The sequence below is a fragment of the Gorilla gorilla genome, chromosome 8 (assembly GCF_029281585.2).
Source record: "Gorilla gorilla gorilla isolate KB3781 chromosome 8, NHGRI_mGorGor1-v2.1_pri, whole genome shotgun sequence".
In the NCBI taxonomy this organism is placed as follows: Eukaryota; Metazoa; Chordata; class Mammalia; order Primates; family Hominidae; genus Gorilla; species Gorilla gorilla.
The window spans coordinates 91,325,506-91,351,579 of record NC_073232.2 but is presented as its reverse complement, the minus strand read 5'-3'; the positions used below and the strand labels follow the sequence as shown (position 1 = coordinate 91,351,579).

The 26,074-nt window shown below is 42.8% G+C and overlaps 2 protein-coding genes across 4 annotated transcripts in view; one reads left to right on the top strand and one right to left on the bottom strand.

Annotated features, from left to right (window-relative positions):
• MKX (mohawk homeobox) overlaps positions 1-3,126 on the bottom strand; it is a 71,860-nt gene extending 68,734 nt beyond the window's left edge. The window contains exons 1-2 of one of the 3 annotated variants that reach the window (XM_063710277.1): positions 2,713-3,126; positions 1,479-1,748 (exon numbers count right to left, since the gene is read on the bottom strand). In XM_063710277.1, the coding sequence (XP_063566347.1) occupies positions 1,479-1,666 (188 nt within the window). In that variant the 5' untranslated portion in view covers positions 1,667-1,748; positions 2,713-3,126. Of the gene's footprint in view, positions 1-1,478; positions 2,142-2,712 lie in introns of those variants that run through there. The other 2 variants (XM_055352428.2, XM_019034356.3) reach the window with 2 other exon arrangements.
• LOC134759222 (uncharacterized) lies at positions 2,042-25,856 on the top strand. Its single transcript, XM_063710278.1, has 2 exons — positions 2,042-3,181; positions 25,415-25,856. The coding sequence occupies exon 1, from the start codon at positions 2,473-2,475 to the stop codon at positions 3,058-3,060; it is 588 nt and encodes a 195-aa protein (XP_063566348.1). The 5' UTR covers positions 2,042-2,472; the 3' UTR covers positions 3,061-3,181; positions 25,415-25,856.
• The last annotated feature ends 218 nt before the right edge of the window (positions 25,857-26,074 follow it).

Below are 26,074 nucleotides of genomic sequence, written 5' to 3'. Positions count from 1 at the left end.
TTAGAGGTTTAGGAGACGAAGGTCGAGTGATTTGAAGAATACTGCTATTCCAGTCTCGTATCTGGGCAGCGGGGCTAACTGCTACCCTTCCCTCGCCCGCTGGCGCCGCACCCTCGAGTGACCCTGGCCTGGCAGGCCTGGCAGGGTATGCGGCTGGCTCTCGAAACTTCCCTCGGGGATCTCTTGTCTTCTCCCAGAGGCTTTCCGTCGCTAGTGGTCAGGGGAAAGGTCGCCGACTAGACATAGGGAATAAAGCAAAGGAGCATTGCCGCCCCGGCTCTCTTTAAGCTATTTCCTTTGATCTTTTAGGAAAAGGGGGAAACTTTCCAAAGGAGTTGGTGGTTTGTGGAGGAAAGCTGCAGAACCCAAAAACACCGTCTGGCCGTTTCCCGACTAAGGGAGGGTTAAAAGTACGGCAAGCTCTGTCCCATCATGTAAGGTAAAAAGACCTCAGGAAAAGCACATTCAAAGGGGGAGGAGGCAGAGGCAGCCAGGAGCCTGGAGCGTGGCCTGGGGCGCTGCGCTCCCTCACGGGTCCGGGAGGTGTCGCGCGCGGCCGCCAGTGAGCCCAGCCGCTCCCCGACGCTTGCGCGCCTGCGCCGGAGCCTCCTGGGTTTCTGCCTCTTTAAACACTTTGAAATGCAATTCCACCCGAAGCTACTGGTAGTAACATTTTGACGAAACCGAATCTCTGTTTTACTAAGCAGCGACGCCGCAGAACAAGCAGCTGATGCAATCGTTCAGGTGGAGGCGGCTAGGACGGCCGCCCCTCCCCGGCGGGGCGCCCGGGGAGCCGCCGGGATCGGGCCAGGCAGAGCCTGCCCTCCACTCACCGGCAGTCTGAGCAGCTGGCCCACCCGCAAGCTACCGCCCCCCAGCATACCCCTCACCCCGCTAAACTCAAACCCGGCCCCGCAGGCCCGGGGCCTCCCCCTCCGGGTTCGCCGCGGGCCCCGCCGAGCCGCGCTCACGCCCGGGACTCCCTGCCGGGAGGCGACCTTCCCGACTCCTTGGGCCAGGCGAGCCGCGGGGCTCTGGCGAGGGGCCCGGGTGACCGAAGAGAAGTCCGCGGAGCCTGAGCCTGGACTCCCCGACTGCTCGGCTTCGCCTGTTTCTCTGCACCGAGCTCAGTCCTTTTTCCTCGCCCTCAGCCGCGCACCGGCACCCACAGTCCGGAGAGGAGCAAATAACCCCCAACTCCGAGGTCCAGGCAGCGGAGGGCCGAGGGGCAGCTCCTGGCTCCCTTAGTCTCCACCAAGCTCTTTGGAGCTGCCCCGACGAATTGATCCCTCGTGTTTTAAGATAGGAGCCCCTTAACATGAGAACGCGCGAGCCCTGGAGGGGCAGACCTGCACTCCCAGGGAACTCCGGGCCCTTTCCCGTCCACCGGCCCGCGTTGCCACCGGACCCCGGCACAGCTCACCGCCCCCACCCCTCAGGGCCGCAGGCGGGCAGGGCCCCCAGGGGAGTGCGCATACCCGGTCCTCCGGTGTCTCAGGCCCAGGTTGTCCTTGAGGGGCGGGCCGTCGGGAATGCCCACCTCGGGGCGGGCGTGAGGACTGTCCAGAACACCGCTGTAGGGCCGGCCACCCCGCTCCCGCTCCGAGGCGCCTCCGTCCTCAAACAGCACCGCACCGCTGAGCTTGTTGAAGACGATGGTGTTCATGGTGTCGGTTGGTAGGGACGCGCGGCGCGGCCGCAGAGCCTCGGGGCTGGGCCGCCGGGAGCTCCGCAGCGGGGCTCGGCTTCTAGGAGAGGAAGATGCATCTCGTTACTTACTGGCTGAGAGTGCTCAGACCCCTGCAGGTCCAGGGCTTTGAACTTGGCCGGGTCGCCGGGCTGCGGAGCCGAGGGGAGGAGCGGCGCCGCCGCAACTGGCAGGGACCCTGCGGCTCTCCCCAGTTGGCTACACGCCCCCGCCCCTGCAGGCTCCCCGGACAGGTACCTGCCCTCTTCCTTGCCTGGGCGATCGATCCCCCCAATCCCTTCACTCCCCAGAACTACAACCGGGAATCATTCACCCGCAGAGGCAAAGGAAACGAATTCCCAAACGAGCCTCTGGGTTTCAGTTTGAATCTGGGAGAGGCATACTCCGGACTGCGGAGCGCGACCTGCGTGAGGCCGCGCGTGGTTCTTCAATCACAGCAGAAGACTAAAGCCTCTGCGAGCCCCAACTCCGGGCGTCAGGAGGGGTTGGATGGAAGGGAAGATTTGGGGTAATGTGCCACCCGCATCCGCAAGACCCCCCAGCTCATGAGTCCCAGGCCATACCGGAATTTGGGGGATTTTCGTGTTTTCTAGATCGTGGATGGTTTGGTTGAAACCCCCGCATCTTCTGTCCGCTAAGGTCCCCCGGGGTGAGGTTGGGTTCAAGGACAGGGAAAAGTTAAGTGGCGTCAGGACGAAAGCACCACTTCTCCCCCTTCTCTCCCAGAATCTTCCTATCATCCCCCAACGCGCCCCGGGAAGTGCATGGTCCTAAGGTCCAAGGCGCCAGGACCCAGGTCCCCAGAGCCCTCAATCAGTGCCATTCTCTTCCGCAGCGAGGGTGTCAGCCGCGAGCTCGGAGCCCCTCGACACCCGCCTCTCTCTGGGGTCTCCGGGGACCCTTTCAGAGGCTGTAAAGGTGTCAGAAGCCCAAGGCAGGAGCCAGCTTGGTCGGCGCACCTCCCGGGCCACTGCTGCCACCGTCGGGTAGAGCCAGCAGCTCACCTCTGGGGTCGCGGAGGCCCTGAGCCTCTGCCTGCCGCGCACGGGCGTCAGGAGCAAGTCCGCGCGGCCGCGGAACCGCAGAGTTACAGCCCTAAGGCGCGCGGCGGACTTCGCCCGCCCCATCTCCCCGCCTCGCGCCTCGGGACAGCTCCCGTTTCCTCCGAGCGGCCTCAGCTTCGCTGCCAGCGCCCCCTTTGCCCGTCCAGCCGCGGCATGGGCTGCTACTCCACTAACACACGCGCGCGCGCATACACACACACACACACACACCGTCTGCCTCGCCAAGCGCCCACACTCGCCAACGCCCCCGCCCCGCCCTTCGGCCACCGCAGCAGAGGCCACGCGTGACATTTAGGACGGTGACCACCGCTATCAAACGACGGCTACGGTCTGTGTTCCTAGGGAAGTGAAGTCAGACCTCTGCTGGATGTCGCGTGTCCCCTAGGACTGCGTCCTCCCGCGCAGACAGGTACGTGCCTGGGGCGTGCACATAGCCTCGGCCATAAGTGTCAAAGAGAATTTTCGTGCTTGCAGCCCCTGTTCTACAGTCAAGACTCGCGTTGGTGTTTTCTTTTTAAAATCATGCCCTTAGGGATGTGTGTTCATGCTGCTTTATTTGTATAAGACACCCTTCCCTGGCCCGGCCTTCTCCGAGCCACCCCAGCGCGTCCTTCTAGATGCGACGACGTGTTTTTCCTAGCGAAGTCATCACGAGGTTAGCCACCTCGGACACTTCCCCGGCAGCCCCAAGCCCACGCAGAGATCGCAGACACAGACACTCGGCGCGCTCTAGGTCTGCAGGCAGCAGGCTCAGAGGCAAGCGATGGCAAAGGTCCGAGCGCTGTCCTGTCGCAAGGGGTCCGGGGGCGTGTGAACCACACTTGCTGACCCTCCCAGGACTCCTGCGCGCGGCCACCCGCGCCTCTTCTCAAATCACTTACCCCGATTCACTCCAGACTGTGGCCGGGGAGGTCACTCCCTGCAGAAGTGTCCCCCTCCCCCAACGCCGGCGAATAATTTTAAAGCAAAGGAGGCGCGGCCAGGTGGGCTCCCAGGCTCCGCGCAGACCCTTGGGCCAGCCTTGGCCGCTACCCGAGCGCCTCTCCACCAGATCTTGGAGGGAAGTTGGGGGAAGGGCGGAGAGCACCGGCGCCCAGGGCGCAGGGGCCAGAGCGAGCCTGGCGTTCCGCCGCAGCCGGCTGGGACTCGGCGACGCGGGGGCTGTACCTGTGGCTGCGGGGCAGACGGCCGGCTGCAGGGCGGCTGGCTCTCCCGCCTCGAGACTAGGCGCACTCCCATCCCCGCCGCATGTTCTCCACGCGGGCTCCAGCGCGCTCACCACCGCCACCGCCGTCGTCTCGGCTTTATTTACCCAGCCCGGCGCACGTCGCCCGGGAACAGGAATAGCGAGGCCTTCTCATGTTTCCTGACTGCCGGGCCCAGCCGGCGAACATCCTGCGGGCGCGGTATCCACGTTCCCGGGCGGGTGGAGAGGAAGCTTCCGCGCCCGCCCGGCCGCGGGGGCTGCTGTTAACCTCTAGCAGAGGAGCCGCTGCCGGGGAGCCCCGGGCCCGCCGAGTCCTCCGGAGCCGGGCGCGGCTCCCAGATCCGCCGGCCTTGCAGTCGTGGAGCAGACGGGGCTTTTCCCTTCGCACTTTAGGAGAGAAATTGGAGAAGCTGCCGGGAGCGCTCGGCTCCGGCTCCAGAAGCTGAGAGGCTGCGGTGCAAATTCCGTGTCTTAGCTGGCCCGATTGCCGGAAATTTCACCGCGCGTGGCTAGGCGGGAGAGGCCACGGTGACGCGCCCTGTATTTTCCTCTCGATTAGCTGGAGGGAAGTTAGAGCTCGGTTTTGCACCTACAGCCCTGGAGCGTATTGCGGGAAGTGCTAGCGCCCAGGACCCTCTTTTCTGATATCACTGGGCTTCTGGGGTCCTAGTTGTCTCAGTCAAAGCCAGGCACACGTTTACCTCCGGGGCAAGGGCTGGTGAGACTGCCCTCGCCGCTGGGTATAGGGATGGGGGAAAGCAAGGATGGGATGAGTTGAGCCCAGGTGGCCAACCCGCGGTGGCCCAAGTGCAGAAGAGGAAGGGCGCCTAAAGCCAAGGATCTGCACGCAGCAAAGGAGATGGAACTTAGAAGAATCACAAGCTGGGACACAGGGCAAAGAGAGAGAATGGCTACCAGATTCTCTGATTGATGATATTTTGCTTCCTAGTATTACCGCAAATATAAGTAGCGAAAGCGGCGGTTTAGGTGCAACTGCAAGCTCAGAGCTTCTGGCAGCCCAGAAGATCCCCAAGGTGCCAACACGAAGCTGCCTGCGCTCTCGCCGAAGGCCCTGTGGTCCTAGCGAACTTTCGCCCTTTTTAAAGAACAAACTTAGATTTCCCCCCACCAAGCTTAAAGAAATAGCACCATCTGTCCTTTTCCCCTCTAAATGCGGCTGGCCAGAGCCGGGGCAGTGGCCCACCTTAGCATCTTCTTCGTGTGTGTGTGTGTGTGTGTGTGTGTGTGTGTGTGTGTGTGTGTGTGTGTGTGTGTTGGGGGGGGCGCTAGAAGTGGTTAAAATATATACCAAAGCTATTATTTTAAAGACTAATCACACCCTCAAATTTCATATGTGTCACCTCCCAAATTACGCGATAGCAAACCGTTGTGCAGTGGTACAATGTAAACCATAAAGGAAGGCCGGTTTACATTTTTGCGCACCAGGAAGATACAAAGTATCATTGGAGCACGTTCTGATGTCCTCGGTTCTCTTTTGTTATATAACTTGCTGTTGCAGCACTTGCATCTTGTCTTTGGCGCTGCCCTTGTGGTGTGAGTTCAGTACAGGCTTCTGGTCTACAGACCTCGCTGTAGGAGCTTAAAGACGGGTAAATCCTAAGGTTTCAGACCTCAATTTTCAGCTAACAAATTTCACCACAGAAGCAGATCTAATTGATAATTCATAGGACGAAAGAGCCACCTTCTCTTTTATGGTCTCTATCAGTGGTGTTAGTCACCGGGAATTGTAATGAAATTAGCTCTAACATACCCCTGAAACATTTTTTGGTCAGCTGTCCCAGGTAAAGCAATAGGCATCATACAGTTACTTGCAATTTCCCAGTATTCTACTAACTTTTTGAGCTATATACTATAGTACATGTTAGTATAGGACAAATGAATTTTGTTGTTTTAGTACTTAACTATATTTACTCAATTTAAAAATGCATTTAGAACGCTTTTAAGATATACTTACATGTAATATTTGTTTTCTTAAAGTCTGAAATGAAATATACAGCAAAAATCTTAATGCAAAAATACTTTTCATTTGATATAGGAATAAAATACATTTGAGTAAGCCTCAACTCACTAAAAAATTAACATATGGTAATTCCCTTAGACTATGATTTAATAATTAAAATCCATTTAAAAATGAAAGAAGAGTGAAGGATCCATTCTAGAAGTGAAATGGTGTGAAATATCCCTCTGTAATATACCAATCGGCATTTATTTTATTTTTGCAAGTTTTATCCTCTATGCAAAAGGGAAGTGTTGTCTTCATTTTAATCCACAGTTTAAATACATTCATTATTAAATTACACCTATTTCTAAAATAAATGTTACTCAGCCTCTTGTGCTATATCCAATGTCAGTATATGAAATGCTATATATAATCCTCAGAAGTAAAGCCTCCAGTTTCAGAAAGTTTTAGAAGATTTAAGAAAGCATATGTAGTTTGTGGAAGATGGCCTTATGCAGGGGGAAAAAAACCCAAAACACCCAACAACTTAGACCAGAAGTCAGAAGACTTGAGCCCTAATCTTAATTCTGGTTAATTTGATGATGGTTTAGCCTGAATTTAGTAAAGTGTAAAATGACGGTAATAAGTTTTCCACCAACTGCCTTCCACTATTATGAAGGGTTTCTTTTTTTTAATGTGAAAGTAAGATACTGCTTTGCTAAAGCTAGAAAGATGTTAAGTAAGAACATTTGGAAGAAATATTAATTCATTGTATTGGACTCTGCAGTTATAAATATATGTAATTATTACTTTCTGGTAAAGAAAAAAATAAGTCTTCAGTTTTAGCATTTTGATATTTTACCAAATTACCCTGACATTTCAGAATAAATATTAGTCAAAATGTTTGAAAATAATGAGTGTTTTAAAACTCCTTTTTCCAGTTATTACTTATGAGCAATAAAGCAAACTACAAAGCCAGAGAATGACTACAACTTCCTGCTCAAATGGTATAAAATAGTAAGTTAATGAACAAATAGCAGGTTCAGCTCACACGTGGCCAGTTTGATGGCAGAGATACATACTGGAGTGTGTAAGGGGAACAACAGAACAAGTGGTGAGACATACGGCTGCAGAAACACTGTGAGATAAGCAGTAGAATGAGTGGCCACGAAGGATCTCACAAGGCGTTTCTGCTTTGTTTATAAGTTAATTTTAGTTCCATAAATAATACAGAATGAATAACGCCTTCTTACAGGGAGGGTCTTTTGCATAAATCCACTCTCAAACAAAGAACAATACAAGCGAAAGTCCCTCTCAGCCACTTCCACCCAATCACATTCTGCAGAGGAACCACCCAAAGCTGGCAATTGCAGGTTGGATATGCATCTGCTCAAGTTTTTTCTATGCATTTACATACATGAATAAAATTAATAAATTATAGTTTTGCTTTATGAATTTTTAAAATAAATGAGGCTGTATATAAATGTACATATACATACCAAGTATTAAACTAATTCTTGCTTTTTCATTCAGTGATGTCCTAAAGAACTTATGTATTAGTAGGCATACATGTAGCTCCTTCTTTTAAACTGTTACATAAGACTCCATAATCTACTTAACCATTCTCCTATGAATATGTCTGTCTTTCCAATTTTCACTATATAAACATCAAACATCCTTGCATATGATTATTTCTGTATATGCATACGTGTTTCTCTAGGAATAGTTACCCAGACGTAGAATTTCTAGGTTGAAGGAAACACGGTTTTTAAATTTTGATAGATACTTCCAAATTTTTCTCCAACCTACACCACCGCTGACACATGCATGCTCCAATTTCCTCACATGCTACATAGCATTGCATATGTTCAGTCTTCATAACGTTTGCCTAAATGATGAGTAAAATAATGCCTCATTGTTTGAAAACATTTTCGTTTATAAGCCATTTGCATTTCTTAATTGAATTGCCTTTGCTTATATCCTTATGAGATGCCTTATTGATTTATAATGCTTATTTATAAATCATTTTTTCACGATATATATTTTTACATGTTGCAAATACGTTACCTGGTCTGTGACTTGACTTTTATCTATTTTGTCTTTGTCTTACAGAATGATTAAATGTAAATAGATCAGTATGTCAGTCTCCTTTTTTGAATTCTGGTTTTTGTGTCTTGCTTAAGAAGGTTTTTTTTTTTCTTTTTGTATTTTCATCTAATACTTTAAAAAATTTTTCCACTTGGCTTCTTAATAAGTTATGGTTCAGACTGAGATGGTTGATTCAATGGTGTTCTAGGATGAAGTCATTTATCAGCTTAGAAGCAGGAGATCAGTTTCCAGCAGCTGTATTTTCCACAGTACAGTGTGACTGCACATAGCTTTTCAAACACATCACGTAACAAAGAAGGGATACCCTATCACAAGCAATATAAGGTTATTTGTAAAAGTGATGAAAAAGCACCCATTGTTTGAAAAAGTAAAATGTATTTCTCTCCTTGCTCAACTTTTCATGGAATGGGAATTAATTTTTTTTTCTTCACAAAGCAGCTAGTCAAGATAGGAACCTTTGATAATGATTATATATGAGTCAAATTCATTCTGGCCAGAAATGCAAGTACTTTATCACCGCAATTTTAAAAACCATTAAGTATGTGCAAGTGCAGAAAATACACATAATAAGCAATCAGTAGAACTGAGATCCAAGTGGGTTAACGTCTTGTTCTACTCCAGGTCTTGCTTGAGACAGGACCTGATGTGACACTGACCCCTAACAACCCATCTTTTCTCTTGATACCAAAGTATCTTCAGTGACCTCAAATTAGAGTCCACTATATTTCACACAAGAAAATATACTATACATTGGGGTCTTGAGGGGAACTGGCAGAATATTTCATCCTTAAAATACGCATTTACACTTACATACTAGAATTACTTTCAGAAGACTCTTCTAGCTTGAGAATCAATTTGCCTTTATGTCAAAAAGTGTCCTTTTAAATAAACATAGTGAAGACTTTTGTCCCTAGGCCAGTAGAGCTCTATGTATGAAACCTAATGGACTTCAGGAAATCCGTAGATTTTAAATATTTAATCATGGTATGTGCTCCAAAATGTGTCATGCTTTTGGTTGACCCTCCCCAAATCCATCTTCTCTGTTTTCATTTTCAATCTATGTGTAGGATAACTGAATAAATTCACCAAAGGACTGAATGTGAGCAGGAGTGATGTGTGCAACTTCTGCTCAACAAGCTGAGAAGGAAATTGCTGCCCTTCTCTCCCTTTTACTCTTCCTGTGTCCAAGGGTTGGAGCATGGATGTGGCAGGGTATTAGTTCACTCCAGCTGCCATCACAGAATATCACAGACTGGGTGGCTTAAACGACAGAAATGTATTTTCTCACAGTTTTGGAGACTCAAAGTCCAAGATCAAGGTGCTGGCAGGGTTGGTTTCTGGTGAATTCTCTCCCCGACTTGCAGACAGCACCTTCTTACTGTGTCCTCACATGACCTTTTCTCTGTGCTCATGCTGGGGTGGGGGAGAGAGGAGGAGAAAGAGAAAGAGAGAGAGAGAGAGAGAGGTCTGCTACCTCTCCCTCTTTTTAAAAAGGACACCAGTTGTGGCAAATTAGGATCCCACTGTTGTAATTTCATTTAACTTTTTTTTTTTTTTTTTTTTCTGAGACAGAGTCTAATTCTGTCACCCAGGCTGGAGTGCAGTGGAGCTATCTTGGCTCACTGCAACTTCTGCCTCCCAGGTTCAAGCAATTCTCCTGCCTCAGCCTCCTGAACAGCTGGGATTACAGGTGCCTGCCACCTCGCCCACCTAATTTTTGTATTTTTAGTAGAGATGGGGTTTTGCCATGTTGGCCAGGCTGGTCTCAAACTCCTGACCTCAAGTGATCCACACACCTTGGTCTCCCAAAGTGAGCCAACGTGCCTGGCTGACCTCAGTTAACTTTAATCACCTCATTAAAGGCCTTGTCTCCAAGTTCAGTTCCATTGGGGGTTAGGGTGTCATATATGAATTTTGAGGGGACACAGGTCAGTCCGTAACAGGCAGTGACCCATGTCAGCCGAGCAGCAAATAACCTAAGAAGCAGCAGAATTGCAAGATAAAGGGAACCTGTGGCTTTGAATGGACCACTCCAGTGAGAGCTATCAGGCTAACCTAACCTGGGTCCAAAAACCTTTTTCTGTAAAGGGCCAGATAGCAAAGGCTTTCTGGGCCCTGTGATCTCCCCGATGATGATTGAACTCCATCACTGTGGTGCAGAAGCAACTGTAGACAAGACTTGACTATGAATGAGTTAAGGAATGAGTGTTGATGTGTTCCAATAAGACTTGATTGAATGACACTAAAGATTGAATTTATGTCATTCTCATTCTCACTGATATGGCTTGGCTGTGTCCTCACCCAAATCTCATCTCGAATTGTAGCTCCCACAATTCCCACGTGTCATGGGAGGCACCCGGTGGGAGGTAATTGAATCATGGGGGCAGGTCTTTCCTGTGCTGTTCCTCTGATAGCGGTGATAGTGAATAAGTCTCATGAGATCTGATGGTTTTATAAAGTGGAGCTCCCCTGCACAAGCTTTCTTGGCTGCCACCATGTAAGACGTCCTTTTGCTCCTCATTCTCCTTCTGCCATAATTGTGAGGCCTCCCCATCCATGTGGAACTGTGAGTTCATTAAACCTCTTTCCTTTATAAATTACCCAGTCTCAGATATGTCTTTATTAGCAGCGTGAGAAGAGACATATACATACAATAGTGTTGCTGCTTTTATTTTTTATTTCCAACCAGTTAAAGATGTAAAAGCTATTCTTACCTGAGAAACTGGAAAAGGTCACGAGCTGCATTTTGCCGGCGAGGGGTTGTGTTTGCTGACCTATGACTTGGACTACTCAGCTGTCATTGCAGGGGAGACAAATGCCCCTTATTTAAGTCACTGTATTTGGGAGCTTCCTTGCTAAAGGAACTTAGTCTTTACCCTAAGTAATAGACACTTGTAAAAAAAATGATCCCAGTGGCCACAGGTGGGCTTAAGAAAAGTGCTTCCTAGATGCCTAGAGGCTGCCACACCAGGGCGATCTGGAAAGGAGATGGAAAGAAAAAGTACTTCCTCCCCTTGCCTCCTGAGACTGTGTTGCATGTGTTTAGAGAATCAGCCTAATTATTTTCACATTTATTTGGCGCTGTGGTCTTTTTAAAAATCTTAATTTTTCCTTTCCTTTCCCCTTTCCTTTCCCCTTTTCTTTCCTTTCCCTTCCCTTCCCTTCCATTCCCTTCCCTTCCCTTCCCTTCCTTCCCCTCCCCCTCCCCTCCCTTCCCTTCCTTTCCCTTCCCTTCATTTTCTTTCGTTTTTCATTTCCTTTCATTTCTCCTTTCCTTTCCTTTCCTTCTTTTCTTTACTATCTCTCCCTTTCTCCTTCTCTCCCTCTTTTTCCTCCTTCCTTCCTCTCTCCCCCTCCCTTCCTTCTTTCCTTCCTTTCTTTCTCCCTCTTTTCCCTCCCTTCCTTCCTTCCTTTCTTCCTCTCTCTCTCCCTTCTTTCCATCTTTTCTTCCTCTGTTCCTCCCTCCCTCTCTTCCTTCATTTCTTTCTTCCTCTTTCCCTCCCTTCTTGCTTACATCCTTCCCCTCACCCACTTTTTCCATTCTTCCCTTCCTTTCTTTCTTCCTCTTCTTAGTTATTGATATGATACAATATGATATGATATGCCTTAGTTATTGATGTGATATGCCTTAGCGATTGATAAGATATGCCTTAGTTATTGATATGATCTGCCTTTAGGCGCAGTATTGGTACTTGGGTTTTGATGCTTATGTTTTATGTAATCATGGAAAATGCTGATTAATTTTCAAGGCTTACTGTTTTCTGACTGACACCCCACCACACCCCCCAAAAAGTCACAAAATTTGAGCTATTTTTTATTTTTTTCTTTTTAATAATCAACAATAAGTATTTATGGAGCACCTGCATGCAAAGTTCTGTGCCAAGAACTGCATCGTATCTGATTTAAAAGACACGATCCTTGCCTAGCTTACAAACCTGTTAAGAAAGCACTGGAAAATAAATATACCTCATCTAAAAAGCCTTAGGGTATCTGATATAAAGATTGCTTGAATCCAGTAAATCTATAAGTCATCTGTAGCAATGCATGAGGGAGCTTAAAGACGACAGAATGACAATTTTATGTGTCTGCTAAAAATTTTGTAATCATATTACCAACATCCTTCCCGAAAACATGCAAAAAGAGAGCATTATTTCAGAAATTTGAGCCTGATTGAAAAACAGTATTTTCACCTCTTACATCAGGCTGTTTTGAATGTTATGCCAAAAACTTCTGGGTTTCAAGAAAGATTTTTAGGACTTCCGTTGAGAAAAAAAAATGTGGTAATGGTAGACACACAGAGGTTAGCTTTTGACTTTTCTTCCCTGTGCATGCCTTTATCTAACCTACCTCCCTGCAACCCACTTTTATAAAACCCCTGTTTTGGAAAAGTGCTAAAGGGAGAGAGAGATTGGAACAGAGGTGTTCTGTGCATAAACTTGTTATGGGTGGCAGTGAAGTCATTCCTGGGGCTCCACTCATTCTCTGCACAAGAAAGATTAATTCTTGCCCAAGTATCTGGGCCAGGGAACCTCAGGCCAGGCAGCAGGTGTGAGCATCTTTTTGTTCTGCTTTTCACTGATCTTTCTTAAAAGTGCTTTGATGGAGTAGGCTACCATAAATCCTGCTGAGAAAGGAGTTTGGGCTAGTAGAAAGGGAAAAGGAAAAAGGCATTAGGCCAATTAATTATATACTATTTATTTATTAATGTAAATTGTTAGAGATAGGATCTTGCTCTGTTGCCCAGGCTGTAGTACAGTAACATGATCATAGCTCACTGTATCCTTGAACTCCTGAACTCAAGAGATCTCATCTCAGCCTCCCGAGTAGCTGGGATTACAGATACATACCACCACACTCAGCTAATTTTTAATTTTTTTTTGTAGAGGTGGGATCTTGCTATGTTGTCCAGACTGGTCTCAAACTCCTGGCCTCGGCTTCCCAAGTTGCTGGGATTGCAAGCACGAACCACCATGGCAGGCCTAAATTGTATAATTTAAACAGCCTGAAGTCTAGGATAGGGGAAGTCTTGCAATATCCAAACGTCACAACTTTTTCTTAGACCTGCGGTAGCAGGCAGCCCAAGACATATGTCCTGATACTACTCTTCCAGACTCATAAATGGTGACATAATAAAGGATATTTTAAAAATACATGATACATACAAAGCACTTCCTATGAATCCACACACTATTCTAAGCAATTAACTCATGTAATTCTCACAGCCACCCTTTAGTACCCATTTTGTAGAAGAGGACATCTAGGCATAGGATTACTGTAAGTCACAAAGTTGGTGACTAGTAGAGCTGGGATTTGAACCAAGTCAGGCAGACCTTAGAGCTCATGTGCTATATCACTTAACTCTGCCCCTTCTTTGAAGGTATATAGGAAGGGTAGAGAAAAAGAACTCTTAAACCCTTGTCTCCATAACTGTAGGCACAGCTAAACATGCAGCTACACACCTTCCGACTCCTCACTTCACAGGTAGAAACTCAATGCCAATACGTTCACTTTTCACTCTGTATGTGACATTTTTTCTAGGTGGGGAGCAGTGGAGGGTCAGTGTCACCTGTAATAGGATGATTTTAACAGCTTCAGCGTCACGGTAGAAAGGCTCCACTTCCTGTTCTTCTTCACGTGCGGGCTCACACCCAGAAGCCAATTACTGCTGAGTATTCTGAGGGTTCTCGAAAGCTGGAGAACATCTTTTCCACCGGACAATGAAAAATAACAGGCTTTGGAATAGCCTCAGCGACCCTGAAGTGTTGTTTTCTTGTGGGAGTAGACATGATTATAAGTGGCTTATTCTAAGAGGGGTGAAAACCAGTAGCTTTGAGGAAGAAGGTGACAGTGGCCCTACAACTTCATGATCCTCTTTGGTTATTTTGTCTCTGTTTTGTTTTGTTTTGTCTTGTTTTCATTGTTACAGTCATCAGGCTTACCCCTAACATTTGTGGAGCCTAAGGCAAGAGTACGAATGACACCCACGTACCATATGTCTAAATATTTAAACCCTATAAATCAAGCTAAAACACTTAAGTAACATATGCCCCGTCCTTCTACCTTGACGAACATACCATCTCTCTGGAAAATCAAAAACTATATAGAAAGTTAGGACTTTAGTTAGAAAAATGTTAAAGACAATTAGATTTAATTGTTATTGTACATGTCTGGATATCTTGCTGTTAAGCTTGCAGTGTTTAGATAAGTAATAAAATATAAATATAAAATATATTTATTATATTAAATTTAATTTTCTTGTCTTTATTTCAGCAAAAATCACTGTTATTATAATCAATATTTTCTCATAATTTGTGTTCTGAAGTAATTGCAATTACTTCAATAATTGCAATAATTTGTTTTCTGAGTAAATGCAATTCTATTAAGTGTTTAAAACTTGAATTTGTTTTTATAAAGAATGTATATTAAAATAAATATGGCAGGTTTTTAAAATTAAACTCATTTTCATGTATCATTTATGAAATGCTTTTATTCTAAAATAATTACGTATAAAATTAAAAGAGAAAAACAATTAATGAATATAAAATTTCAAATAAATCTAAAATTTTATTTAATTTTTGGAAAATTAATTTAAAATATCTTTATACAAATTATTTGCATTGCTAGTGTTCAATACATGGCTGGTTTCAATGCAAAGTACTGATATCAGATTTCATGAGTTATTTGTCAAAATTTATACAATTACTGATTTAAGTGTGATATGAATTGTTTAATATTGCAAAACGTTCTTTTGCTACCAGTTGCAACTATTGCAAAGCTTTGCTAAATATTGAATACCTCCACAACCAGTTGCTGGATGAGCAAAAAAAATGATACCAGGCACTACTGGGAAACAATACTGCATAAGGTAAAGATATATTGCATTCATGCTCTCTGAAAAGAAGGGTCTGTTGAGTTGATTAATTGGTCTTTTCTCCCAGCTCTCAGAAGCAGTGTTCACCTGCAGTGTTCACCTCCAGTGTTCTCAGCTGTGCAACCCAAACCTTTACAACATTTGGATGTGATCACCTTTTACTTTGAGGACATAAAGCAAACAATGTGTAGAAGAATTTCCGTGGGCCTGAATGATGTTGTCACAAGAGCAGACATTTAGGTTTAGAGTTGCACTATGCCCTGTTAAGCACGCAATCCCAAATGACAGTGTGTGTGTGTGTGATGCAGGCCTTTTAAAAGAAGGATTCAGGGCAGTAGCCCTTTGCCTGGGTTTAAGAGTGGTGTGGTCATTCGAAGTGTTTCTTTATCTACTCATTTTTTTAAAAATTATTAAACTTGGCCGTCTGATTAATGAAAAAGAAATTGCACTAACTGAAGCCTTTCATGAGTTTATCCTCTGATGATCCCACAATGATTAACACATAATTCAGCCTCTGGAATAGCAATGGCAGGGCCACTGTCTTAGTTCTTTTGTGCTGTTATAACAAAATACCTGAGTCTGGATAATTTACAAAGAATAGAAATTTCTTTTTTACAGTTCTGGAGGCTGGAAAGTCCAAGATCAGGGTGCTAGCATCTGGTGTCTGGTGAGGGCCTTCTTGCTGCATCTCACATGGCAGAAGAATGGGGAGGGAATGAACCTACTCACTCAAGGCCTTAATTAGGAAATAAGCTCCACCCTCATGACTTAATCACCTCCTAAGTGCTCCACTTATCTTAATTTATCACACTGGCAATTAAGTTTCAATATATGAATTTGAGAGGACTAATTTAGTCTATCGAATTGGAGAATAAGTTTCAATATATGAATTTGAGAGGACACATTCAGCCCATAGCAGTCCCTATAAAGCCCCACGTGGGTAACATACATTTTTTACAGGGGCAATTATTGCAGAATCTTCCTTTAGGAAATAATTTCTTTGCTGAGGCTAAGAAGTTTATACACTTAAGGTTGGTCTTGCAAATTCAGTAAGACTAATAAGGAGACTGCTGACTATGGACACTGTATATAGCCTATGGCTGTCAGTAGAATGCCTTATTCCTAGGCACTTGTGGTCTCCATGGAATGCTTTTTATTTCCCTCAATGCTAGGCTTTTCAAGCTGTTGAACCACCTTAAGCATGGGGTACTTGTTAGAAATGCAGGTTCCACATCCCAACTATAGATGCTCAAAGTCAGATTTTCTGGGCTTCAGGCTCTATAATGGTACTGATACAGATATTTCTCAAACCGTACACTGAGGAAAATTGGTCTGGAGCAATGGCCCTCAAACTTTTTTGATTGTACACTCTTATCACTAAAAAATATTTAGGGCAGGCTTCTCTAATACATATATAGTCATTTACTGGTAATGGATGGTATAGATGTACAATTGGGCTAATATATTTTGTAAATTGTAAAACATGCAAAAATGGAAAGGTTTTTAAAGAGGCAACAATGAAATAAACAATATTTTTAAATAATTTTTTCTATTAATGACACAAATATATTTTTGTTCCCACCAAAATGTTATGTCAATAAATAATTATTGATATTATCAACAAGGCTATTTTTAGTGAAAGCAATGTAATTTGAATTGCTTCATACTTAAAAAAATAGTCACACTGTTTTCCACAATGGTTGAACTAATTTACACTCCCACCAACAGTGTAGAAGTGTTCCTTTTTCTCCACGACCTCACAAGCATCTGTTATTTTTTGACTTTTTAGTAATAGCCATTCTGACTGGTGTGAGATGGTATCTCATTGTGGTTTTGATTTGCATTTCTCTAATGATTAGTGATGTTGAGCTTTTTTCATATGCTTCTTGGCTGCATATATGTCTTCTTTTGAAAAGTGTTCATGCTTTTTGCCCACCTTTTAATAAGGTTATTTTTTTTCTTGTAAATTGGTTTAAGTTCCTTATAGATGCTGGATATTAGACCTTTGTCAGATGCATAGTTTGCCAAACTTTTCTCCCATTCTGTAGGTTGTCTGTTTACTCTCTTGATGGTTTCTTTTGCTGTGCAGAAGCTCTTTAGTTTAATAAGATCCCGTTTGTCAGTTTTTGGTTTTAAACAACTTTGATTTCATAAAAGCTCTACACTTTTACTCTCCCTATTTTACATTTGTGGTGTCACAATTTACATATTTTTATGTTATGTATCCCTTCACAAATTGTTATAGCTATTGTTATTTTTAATAATTTTGTCTTTTAACCTGCATACTAAAGATATACATAATTTACATACCACCATCACAGTATTAGAGTATTCTGAATTTGACTATGTACTTAACATTTACCAGTAAGTTCTAAGCTTTCATGTTGCTCATTAGCATCCTTTTTTTTTTCATTTTTCATACTACTGCCATCCCTAAAATCCCAGATATCTCAGGACAAGACATAGATTCATACAGAAGAGGTGGATTTCTGACTATATTTACTGCCCCATCCACAAATTATACAAAAGGGCTAGCTTGAGATTATGCTTTTAAGCCTTCCTTGATATCAATCAGTTCTTCTTATAAATTAGTCAGAAAGTGTGGCACTTTAAAATGACTATCATATTCCCTGCAACTTTTAAAGAGATTTTAAAGTAGATTTGAAAATTCCTTTTCCAAGTTTTTAAGTAGAATCAGTTTTTCAATAGATAATACAAGTTATTTTCAGAAAAAAAAATCATACAATGACAGGTACATTTCTAAATCCTAAGTGTCTTTTGGAAGGCAGTTATTTTCTCAATTACTGTTAAATGTCATCTTTACCTGAAGGGGGCAGATGAAGAGTGTTTTATATGTGTTTTGCTTTTATGTAACTATAAAGTAGATATCCTTGAGGATGATAGTCACATCCTCAAGAAGGTGAACAAATTATTGTGGCTTAAGGCTGAAGCTTAGGATGTGTAACGGAAAGTGAAATGAGAAGACTGACAATAAATGGGCAAATGCTAGATGATGGAAGTCCTGTATCTTACGTCCATTATTTTGGTTTTCTTCCTATAAGAATGGAGCAGCCATAGATGCCACCAGGTCATTGTGGGAGGAGCAAGGGAGCCTCCAGGATGGCCTGCAGCCCTAAGTGACACAGGGGACAATGGAATCCTTCACTGTGAGAGAGAACAATCACAGGAACAAGAGCTGATATTGATGGAGCTCTCAGATGCTAGGCATTGTTCTAGGGCTCTCATGTGTGTCTTTTCATGTAATGCAACACCCTAAGCACACAGTCTCATTATTAATCCTTTCCAGATGAAAATCTGAGCTCGAGGTCATATAAAAGCTAAGAGTCCAGCAAATCTGGGCTATGTTGACAACTTCAGTTGTGGACACGAAGAGTTAAAGTGCTGACCTGGCTCTGGACCGGCTGATTATAACTCAACTCTGGTCTCCTAATCCAAATTCTCTAGTTAAAGTCATCAAAAATGATTGCAGTGATCAGTGCTAGGTCTCAGAAAGGTCTAAAACCCTAATGTCATTGGACTGTGGCACTCCCACCCTCAGCACACAATTCTTTTAGTTTCTTAACCAATAAATACAACTTGTTACAAAAGCTATATCTGTGCAATAAGAAAGCTAGAAAATAAGACAAGCAAAATTAAGAAAACAAAAGCACCATATTCCTACCACCCAGGGATTATTTCTGTTAAAACTATTTGAGTGATTCGTTTAGATAATTTACATATATTTATATTTTAATATAAACAAGATAATACTTTGCAACTTATTTTGTAACCTGATTTTCTATATTAATGAGCTTTAGCTTTAAAGTTAAATACATTTTTATGTTATAATCTACCCATATTTGAAATCTTCATTGTCTTCAAAGCACCCTTCAGAACCAGTCTGTCCAAACTAGAGTCAAATCTAGGCCCACATCTTGAATCTAGTTGTATTGCCTCCAAGTTTTTTCCTAGTCAATCACCATCCCTAATGTTTTCTCGTTACACACTGACTTGTTGGATGGGCTGGACCAATGACCCCACAGAATCCTCCACCTTCTTCTTTTGTCTGCGTGCTTTCTGGTGCTGTTATTTGACTTTCCCTCATGCCCTCTGCTTTCCATAAACAGAAGTTAGATTTGAAAATTTGCTGGATTCACATTGAGCATTTTCGTAGAATATGTCACAGGTGGTGGTTTGCATTTTATTGTGTGTCACAGCAGGAGACATGATATTTAATGGTTGCACCATAAGTGAAGTTAAACTTGACCACTGGATTTCGGTGATGAAAACCTAGTCCCTCTATTGTACACTTACATTTCTCACCTGTGACTAGCAAGAAAGCTTTGGCACTACTTTGGTACTCTGCAAATGTCTGATTGCCCATTCATCTTTTTAAGATCAGTTGCTTCCAACACTAGTTGATAATTCTTGCCTGGGTCAATAATTTCATTATGGATTGACAATGATTATCATAGCATTCAGTTTTTTATCTCTCTTCATAGATGGTATTCTCTTATAAAACCCCACTAGATGAAATGGTGTTTTTTGGTTGTCCTGAAATATAGTCTTACTGGAAAAGCAGGATAAGTGTTAAAGTTTTCCCATTAGACATATGTTTTTAGAATAAGGAGCTTAATTAATAACTGCCTCAAATGTGTATGTGGGGGGGGGGCTTTCTCCTTTTTGAATATCATTATTCAGTTATGGATTTTCATTGTTTCCATCTAAGAAAAATCACAGAGTTTATTGGCTTTGTAAAACCTGCCACTTCATCCTGACAACATTTTGGATCTAAGAAGTTATAAGTTGAACAACTCAGCATCAGTTGTTTTTACACTGAAGTGTTATTTAAAAGAAGCAGATACAGTCAACTTCACAATTTTATGAACACTTAAAAAAAATGAATTGACAAGAAAGTGAGAATGTCTTTTGTTACACATGATAAGCCACTCAGCCCAGAGAATGTCCTCGTCTAATGGCAGCATATAAGGCTCTATCGGCCTTGCATAATTAAAGATGAATTCACTCCTGAAATATGGGTTTGTTAAGGCTGGAAAAGAAACACCATTTCAAAAACTGTTACCTATACCATCGTCAAGACAAGATGTCTCTATTTTGAGAATTTTTCTTTTTATTTAAAATGCAAATACTGAATTTTAGGTTTTACTTTTCTTAAAGATGAGTTGATAAATACCTAACTACTGGCTTACTTGCACACATAGCACATAGATTGGAAAAAGTATTATATTTGGTCATTATCTAAAAGGACGTTAAACACATGGAAAAAAATAATATCAATAAATGTATCTGAACACACATGCTTATACACACATACACATCCACAGACATAAACACACACACACGCACACCATGCATCTCCACACATACACACACACAGAAGCACACACACCCCATAACCACTCACTAACACACACGCAGATACACACACACTCTGAAAAATATATTGCTAAATTGTAGCGTGACCAACTGCCTCAATGTTAGCACTGAAAATCATGTGTCCCAGTAAACCCTCCAGTGTTTGGCAACGTGGGACGGATGGTCCCTACAATTGGTCCCTAAAATTGCCAGATACGAAACCGTACAGGATTCAACCAACAGATCTCTAATGAATCTTCCTGCTCTTGACCTAGACATTTAAACAGGCCTTTAATTCAGATATGAGCTGATATGTCAAAATGGCAGGAAAATAACTTTTTAAATACATAGGATGTGAGTTCTAAGAGTTAGCAGGAATGTACTAAAATTCTTTAAAACTCCCAGCATAAAAGGGCCCAAGAATCTCACTACCTAGTTTTTCTTCCAAAGAAGTAATATAGTTGCCAATACTTCTGAATATTTCAGCCAAAGTTTAGAAAATAAAATGGTATAAGGTACAATGTGCTTGGGTTGATTTTCACTGTGAAATTTTATTTATAGCAAATGCTATTTGTACAGAGACTATTCATTGAAAACAGACCTTGAGAAGCCAATAGAATCTATCTTTCCACATTTAGTCAAGGCCATAATTAAGCCATCATGGAATTCTACCCAATATATTTAAAAATATCCCCAAAAGGGGAATATCATTCTTTGACAAAAGGTTAGAAATTGTTTTTACTTTTCTTTTCAGTATTTTAATTCTAGAAGCTGTAAACTTTTCTTCAAAGTTTACATTTTAAACTTGTAGTTACATTTGCGGCTGTCCTCCAAATACCTGAAGCATAGATTTGGATGTATTAACCAAGCAGGACTGCAAGTAGAGATTTTCTTTGGGGGGAAAAATACAATTTCTACTTTGTAATACAAGTTTTTATATTCTTGAAATGATATGAAACTGACATATACGTAGTGGAAATAGTATTAAATAATAACCTATTATTGCAGACCTGTAATAAAATTGATATCTCAATAAATAAAACTATTAGTTTTATTTATCAGAATTTAACAGACTCTGTAGGATCCCTAAGAGATTCTACAGATATGGCATCTGACTGTTAGAATTTATCACTAGAATCTCTTTCTTCGTCTTCAGCTGAGGATCAGAGATGAGCCTAATCCTAGATGCTTCCTAGGAAAAAGAAGTGCTTTGAAATGAAAACATATTCTGTTTTCCCCCAACAGGAAAATAGGTGATGCTATGAGACCTATGTTTTAATTTTAGTCCTTTTTTTGTTTTGGTGCTTGGTGGGTAGTTTAGAAGTACAGAAACATTTTATTTTGGTGACTAGTATTTTTGAGATTGAAAGAGCTGAGAGAAGTTAAAGGGTATTTGTTACTTGATGTCAGTACAGAAGAATTGAAAAGCAGTATTCTCAAATATTCTCAAACTTTAACTTGCGTGCAATTCACCTTGGGATCTTATTAAAACCAGATTCTGATACTGTGTGGCCAGAGATTCTGCATTCCTAACAAGCTCCTAGGTAGGGCTGATGGCCCAAGGACCACACTTTGAATAGCAAGAGTGTACGCTGGTTTATATACAGAATGGAGTATTGTTCAGCCCTAAAAAAGAACCAGATCTTGCCATTTGCCACAACATGGACGGGCCTGGAGGATATTATGTTAAGTGAAATTCTCCAGGTACAGAAAGAAAAATATTGCATAATCTTACTTATATGTGGAATCTAAAAAAATTTCAAATTTACAGAGATGGAGCATACAACAATGGTTAGCAGGGGTCAGGGAGAGGAGAAGAAATGGGGACATGTGGGTCGGAGAATTATAAAGTAGCAGATATGTAGCATAAACAAGTCTAGAGATCTAATGTACAAGATGAGGATTATAGGAAATACAATCCTACTGTATTTAAGATTTATGCTAAATGAGTAGATTTTAGCTGCTCCTGCCACAAAAACAAATAAAAAGGTGAATAACTATGTGAGTTGATAGACGTTTGTTAATTTGTTTCACTATATTAACCTTTTTACTCTGTATATGTATCCCATAACATCATATTGTATACCTTAAATACACACAACATAATTTGTTTCTTTAGAAACCCTCAGCTATAGCTTAGTTTCGTCTTTCTCTTCTTAACTTAGAAAAACAAATAGAACCCAATGAGATACACTCATTATAGAGAGGGGTAAGGGCATGGACAGGGATTAGAAAAACTACCTCTATGGGATGATTTATTTGGTACAGAGAAATATTTGTATGACTAGTTAGGAAGCTATTTCTGTAGCACAGTGACTAGAACATGGATATAAATCTGAACACTATGTTGGTAGTTTAGCATACAATTGCTGAGTGTTTTAATTACAATTTTTTAATCGTTTGTTTTTAGAGACAGAGTCTCACTCTCTCCCAGGCTGGAATGCAAGTGGTGCCATCATAGCTCACTGCAGCCTTGAACTCCTGGGCTCAAGGGATCCTCCTGCCTCAGCCTTCTGGGTGACTAGGAGTACAGGTGCACCCATCATCCCCAGCAAATTTTAAATTTTTTCTCTGTAGAGACAGGGTCTGTCTATGTTGCCCAGGCTGGTGTCCAAGTCCTGGCCTCAAGCAATCCTCTGGCCTTGGCAGGAATTACAGAAATGAGCCACTGTGCCAAGCCCCTGGTTATAAATTTTTAATCCACATTTTACAACTAGATTTAGACATTTTAATCCTCTTTAATGAAGTTTAGTTTTCTCTATTTTATATCATGAAAATACCAAATAACTGTCTACAAAGATACTTCATATGCTGAAATTTGGTATTGCAAATATATAAACCAAATACCTTTTTGCATTTTGTACTTCAAGTTGACATTTAGATCTTTGAGACAAGTCCCAATAGCCTTATTTCATGTAGTGCATACTTCAATTCACAGTCATTTATTAATCCAGCAAAAATTATGTACTTAGCAGTCCTCATTCATTTACTATGCTTTTTGAATTTTTGCCTGATCTGTTAAGATTGTTTGGCCATAACAGAAAAACTCCAAATCAACATAGTTTAAACAACATGGTTGCTCACTTTCTTCTCACGTTCAAGAAATCCACCTGACATTCCTACATGTCAAGGATCTAGTCGCTTTCTATTTTGTTGCTTCCCCAATGCAAGGCTTTCTGTCTTGAGATCATTATCTAGTCTAAAATGGCTGCCGGGGTTTCAGCCATTATGACCACATTCCAACCAGGAGAAAAGGAGAACGAACGGGAAATAGAAGTGCACGCTTCCTCGTTCCCACCACTTTTTAATGGCCTTTCCTAGGAGTTGCTCACACTACTTTTCGCATCTTATAAATCACAGTTAACCACTTGGCCACACCTAGCTGCAAGAAAGGCTGGGAAATGCAGTCTTTATTCCAGGTGGCCATGTTCCTATCTGCAAATAAAGGACACTATTACTATAGAAGAGCGATCAGCGAACTATGATCTGCAAGCCCAATCTGGCTCACTGCCTATTTTTGTAAATAAAGTTTTATTAGGATGACATAGCCAGACCTGTGTATAGAATATCTATGGCTGCTGTCATACTACAATTGTAGAGCTAAGTAGTCCCTAAAGAGATCACACAGCCCATGAAGCCTAAAATATTTTCTGTCTGGCCTTTTTACAGAAAGTGTTTGCTGATCTCCGCAATGGAAAAAAAGGAGGGAAAGTCTCTGTCACATTTCTTTTTTCTTTCTTTCTTTTTTTTTTTTTTTTGAGGCAGAGTTTTGCTTTTGTCACCGAGGCTGGAGTGCAATGGCACAATCTAGGCTCACTGCAACCTCTGCCTCCTGGGTTTAAGCGATTCTCCTGCCTCAGCCTCCTGAGTAGCTGGGACTACAGGCGTACACCACCACATCCCGCTAATTTTTGTATTTTTAGTAGAGACGGGGTTTCGCCATGTTGGCCAAGCTGGTCTTGAATGCCTGACCTCAGGTGACCTACCCACCTCGGCCTCCCAAAGTACTGGGATTACAGGTGAGAGCCACTATGCCCAGCCACCTCTGTCACATTTTTGGGGCCATTTTCTTCTCATCTTTCATCTTTGGCCAAGTTCAGCTAATTTATGAAATCCAGCAGCTTCTACAAAATGCTAAGAAGCAGGGCCTGCACAACAGTGGCATTTAGCCTGGTACAGGATGAGGGAGATCATTTAAGCAAGTTACCAAGATGTTCCCACATATTGCTATCATTTTCTTTTTCTTTTTATCAAGATAAGATTTATAATTGTCCCACATGTGGGTCCTGTAGTAGTTAGGGCTTAAATGGTGCAAACGGAATCCATTCTAGCTAGTTCAATGAGGAAAAGATTGATTACGGGACATTAAATGACATGGAAAATCATTAGGAGCATAAGAGCAGGAAGAAGGGAAGTGCTAAATTAGTTAACTCTGAGTAGATTTGGTATCAACCTGGTCCAGGTCCCTTCTGCCCACACACACTAAATCAATCACTGTGACACATGTTTTGCAAAAGAGAGTTTATTCACAAGGCAGCCAAACAAGGAGGTGGGAGAGCAGGTCTCAAATCCACCTCCTTGAAGATGAAGCTTAGGGATATTTATGGGTTAGAGAAGCACGGTGGTCTAAAGCATGGGAAAAGGTGATTGGTAGTGGGGAAAATTGAAGTAATCAGTGATCTGCACAAGCGTAGTCAGGGTGCCTGGCATTTCATGGGACATATGTTCAGAAAATGGCATTATTAGCATGATCTATAGGTAGAGTTTTGGGTCCTCTCATGTCAAAAGGTCATCTCTTGGGTATTTGCACGGGCCCAGTTGAAGGGTGCTCTTAACAAGTTTGAACTGGATAGGAGCTGTCCCAAGTTCCTGAAAAACAACTGAAGTGACCATTACCATGGTGACTTATAAGTGTTGTCGATAAGGTGGCCAGTGAAGGTGACATTGCAGCATTCAGCTCACGGCCTTCAGATTCATGGAAATAAAAGTGACCAAAAGCAAGAGGGTTGCTACATCTGGCAGACCTGATCAGGTTAACCCCTCAGTTCCAGGTTTTCAGAAATGATTTCCTAAGTACATTGCAGAGCAGACGTACTGAAAGAGCTTCTGTCTCTTTCAGAGCTCCAGAGCACCACCCCACTGTGCCTCATTCAGGAAGTGCTGTGATCAAGAAACCACCACTGCTGCTGGTGCCAGGACTGTGATTCCCATCAACAGCACTGATGGCCTGCACCTCACCTCTGACACCCATGGGACTCTTGTATGTGGACACCAGAAAGTCTGCTAATTCTGGAACAAAAACCTGAAATGTCTCCATGAGATGGACTGCTGAAAGAAATAGAAAACCACAGAGGTGAGGCCTCCACCTTACTTCCAAATGCTGTATTGCACATGGAATGCATTTGATTTCTCAGATCAGTCACTTTCAGAATCCAACCGGCAAAGGAGTTTTGGAAACACAGACCAGAGTTTTCCAGCCTCTGTCAGACGAGAAGGCTAAAAAAGATTGGAATGGATGATGGGCATTCATATTCACATAAATTCGACTTCTATATATGTGATGATGTCTTCTTTCTTTTTTAAGATTTATTTTATTTTCTTGTAGAGACAAGATCTTGCTTTGTTGTCCAGGCTGTACCACAGTGGTGGGATCATGGCTCACTGTAGCCCCAAACACCTGGACCCAGGCAGTTTTCTCCTCTCAGCCTCCTGAGTAGCTAGAATTACAGGCACATACCACCATGTCCAGCCAATTTTTTTTTTTTTGGTGGAGATGGGG

What these genes read in the sequence shown, in the direction of transcription:
- LOC134759222 (XM_063710278.1), top strand. Translation starts at nt 2,473, where the DNA reads ATGGTCCTAAGGTCCAAGGCGCCAGGACCCAGGTCCCCAGAGCCCTCA.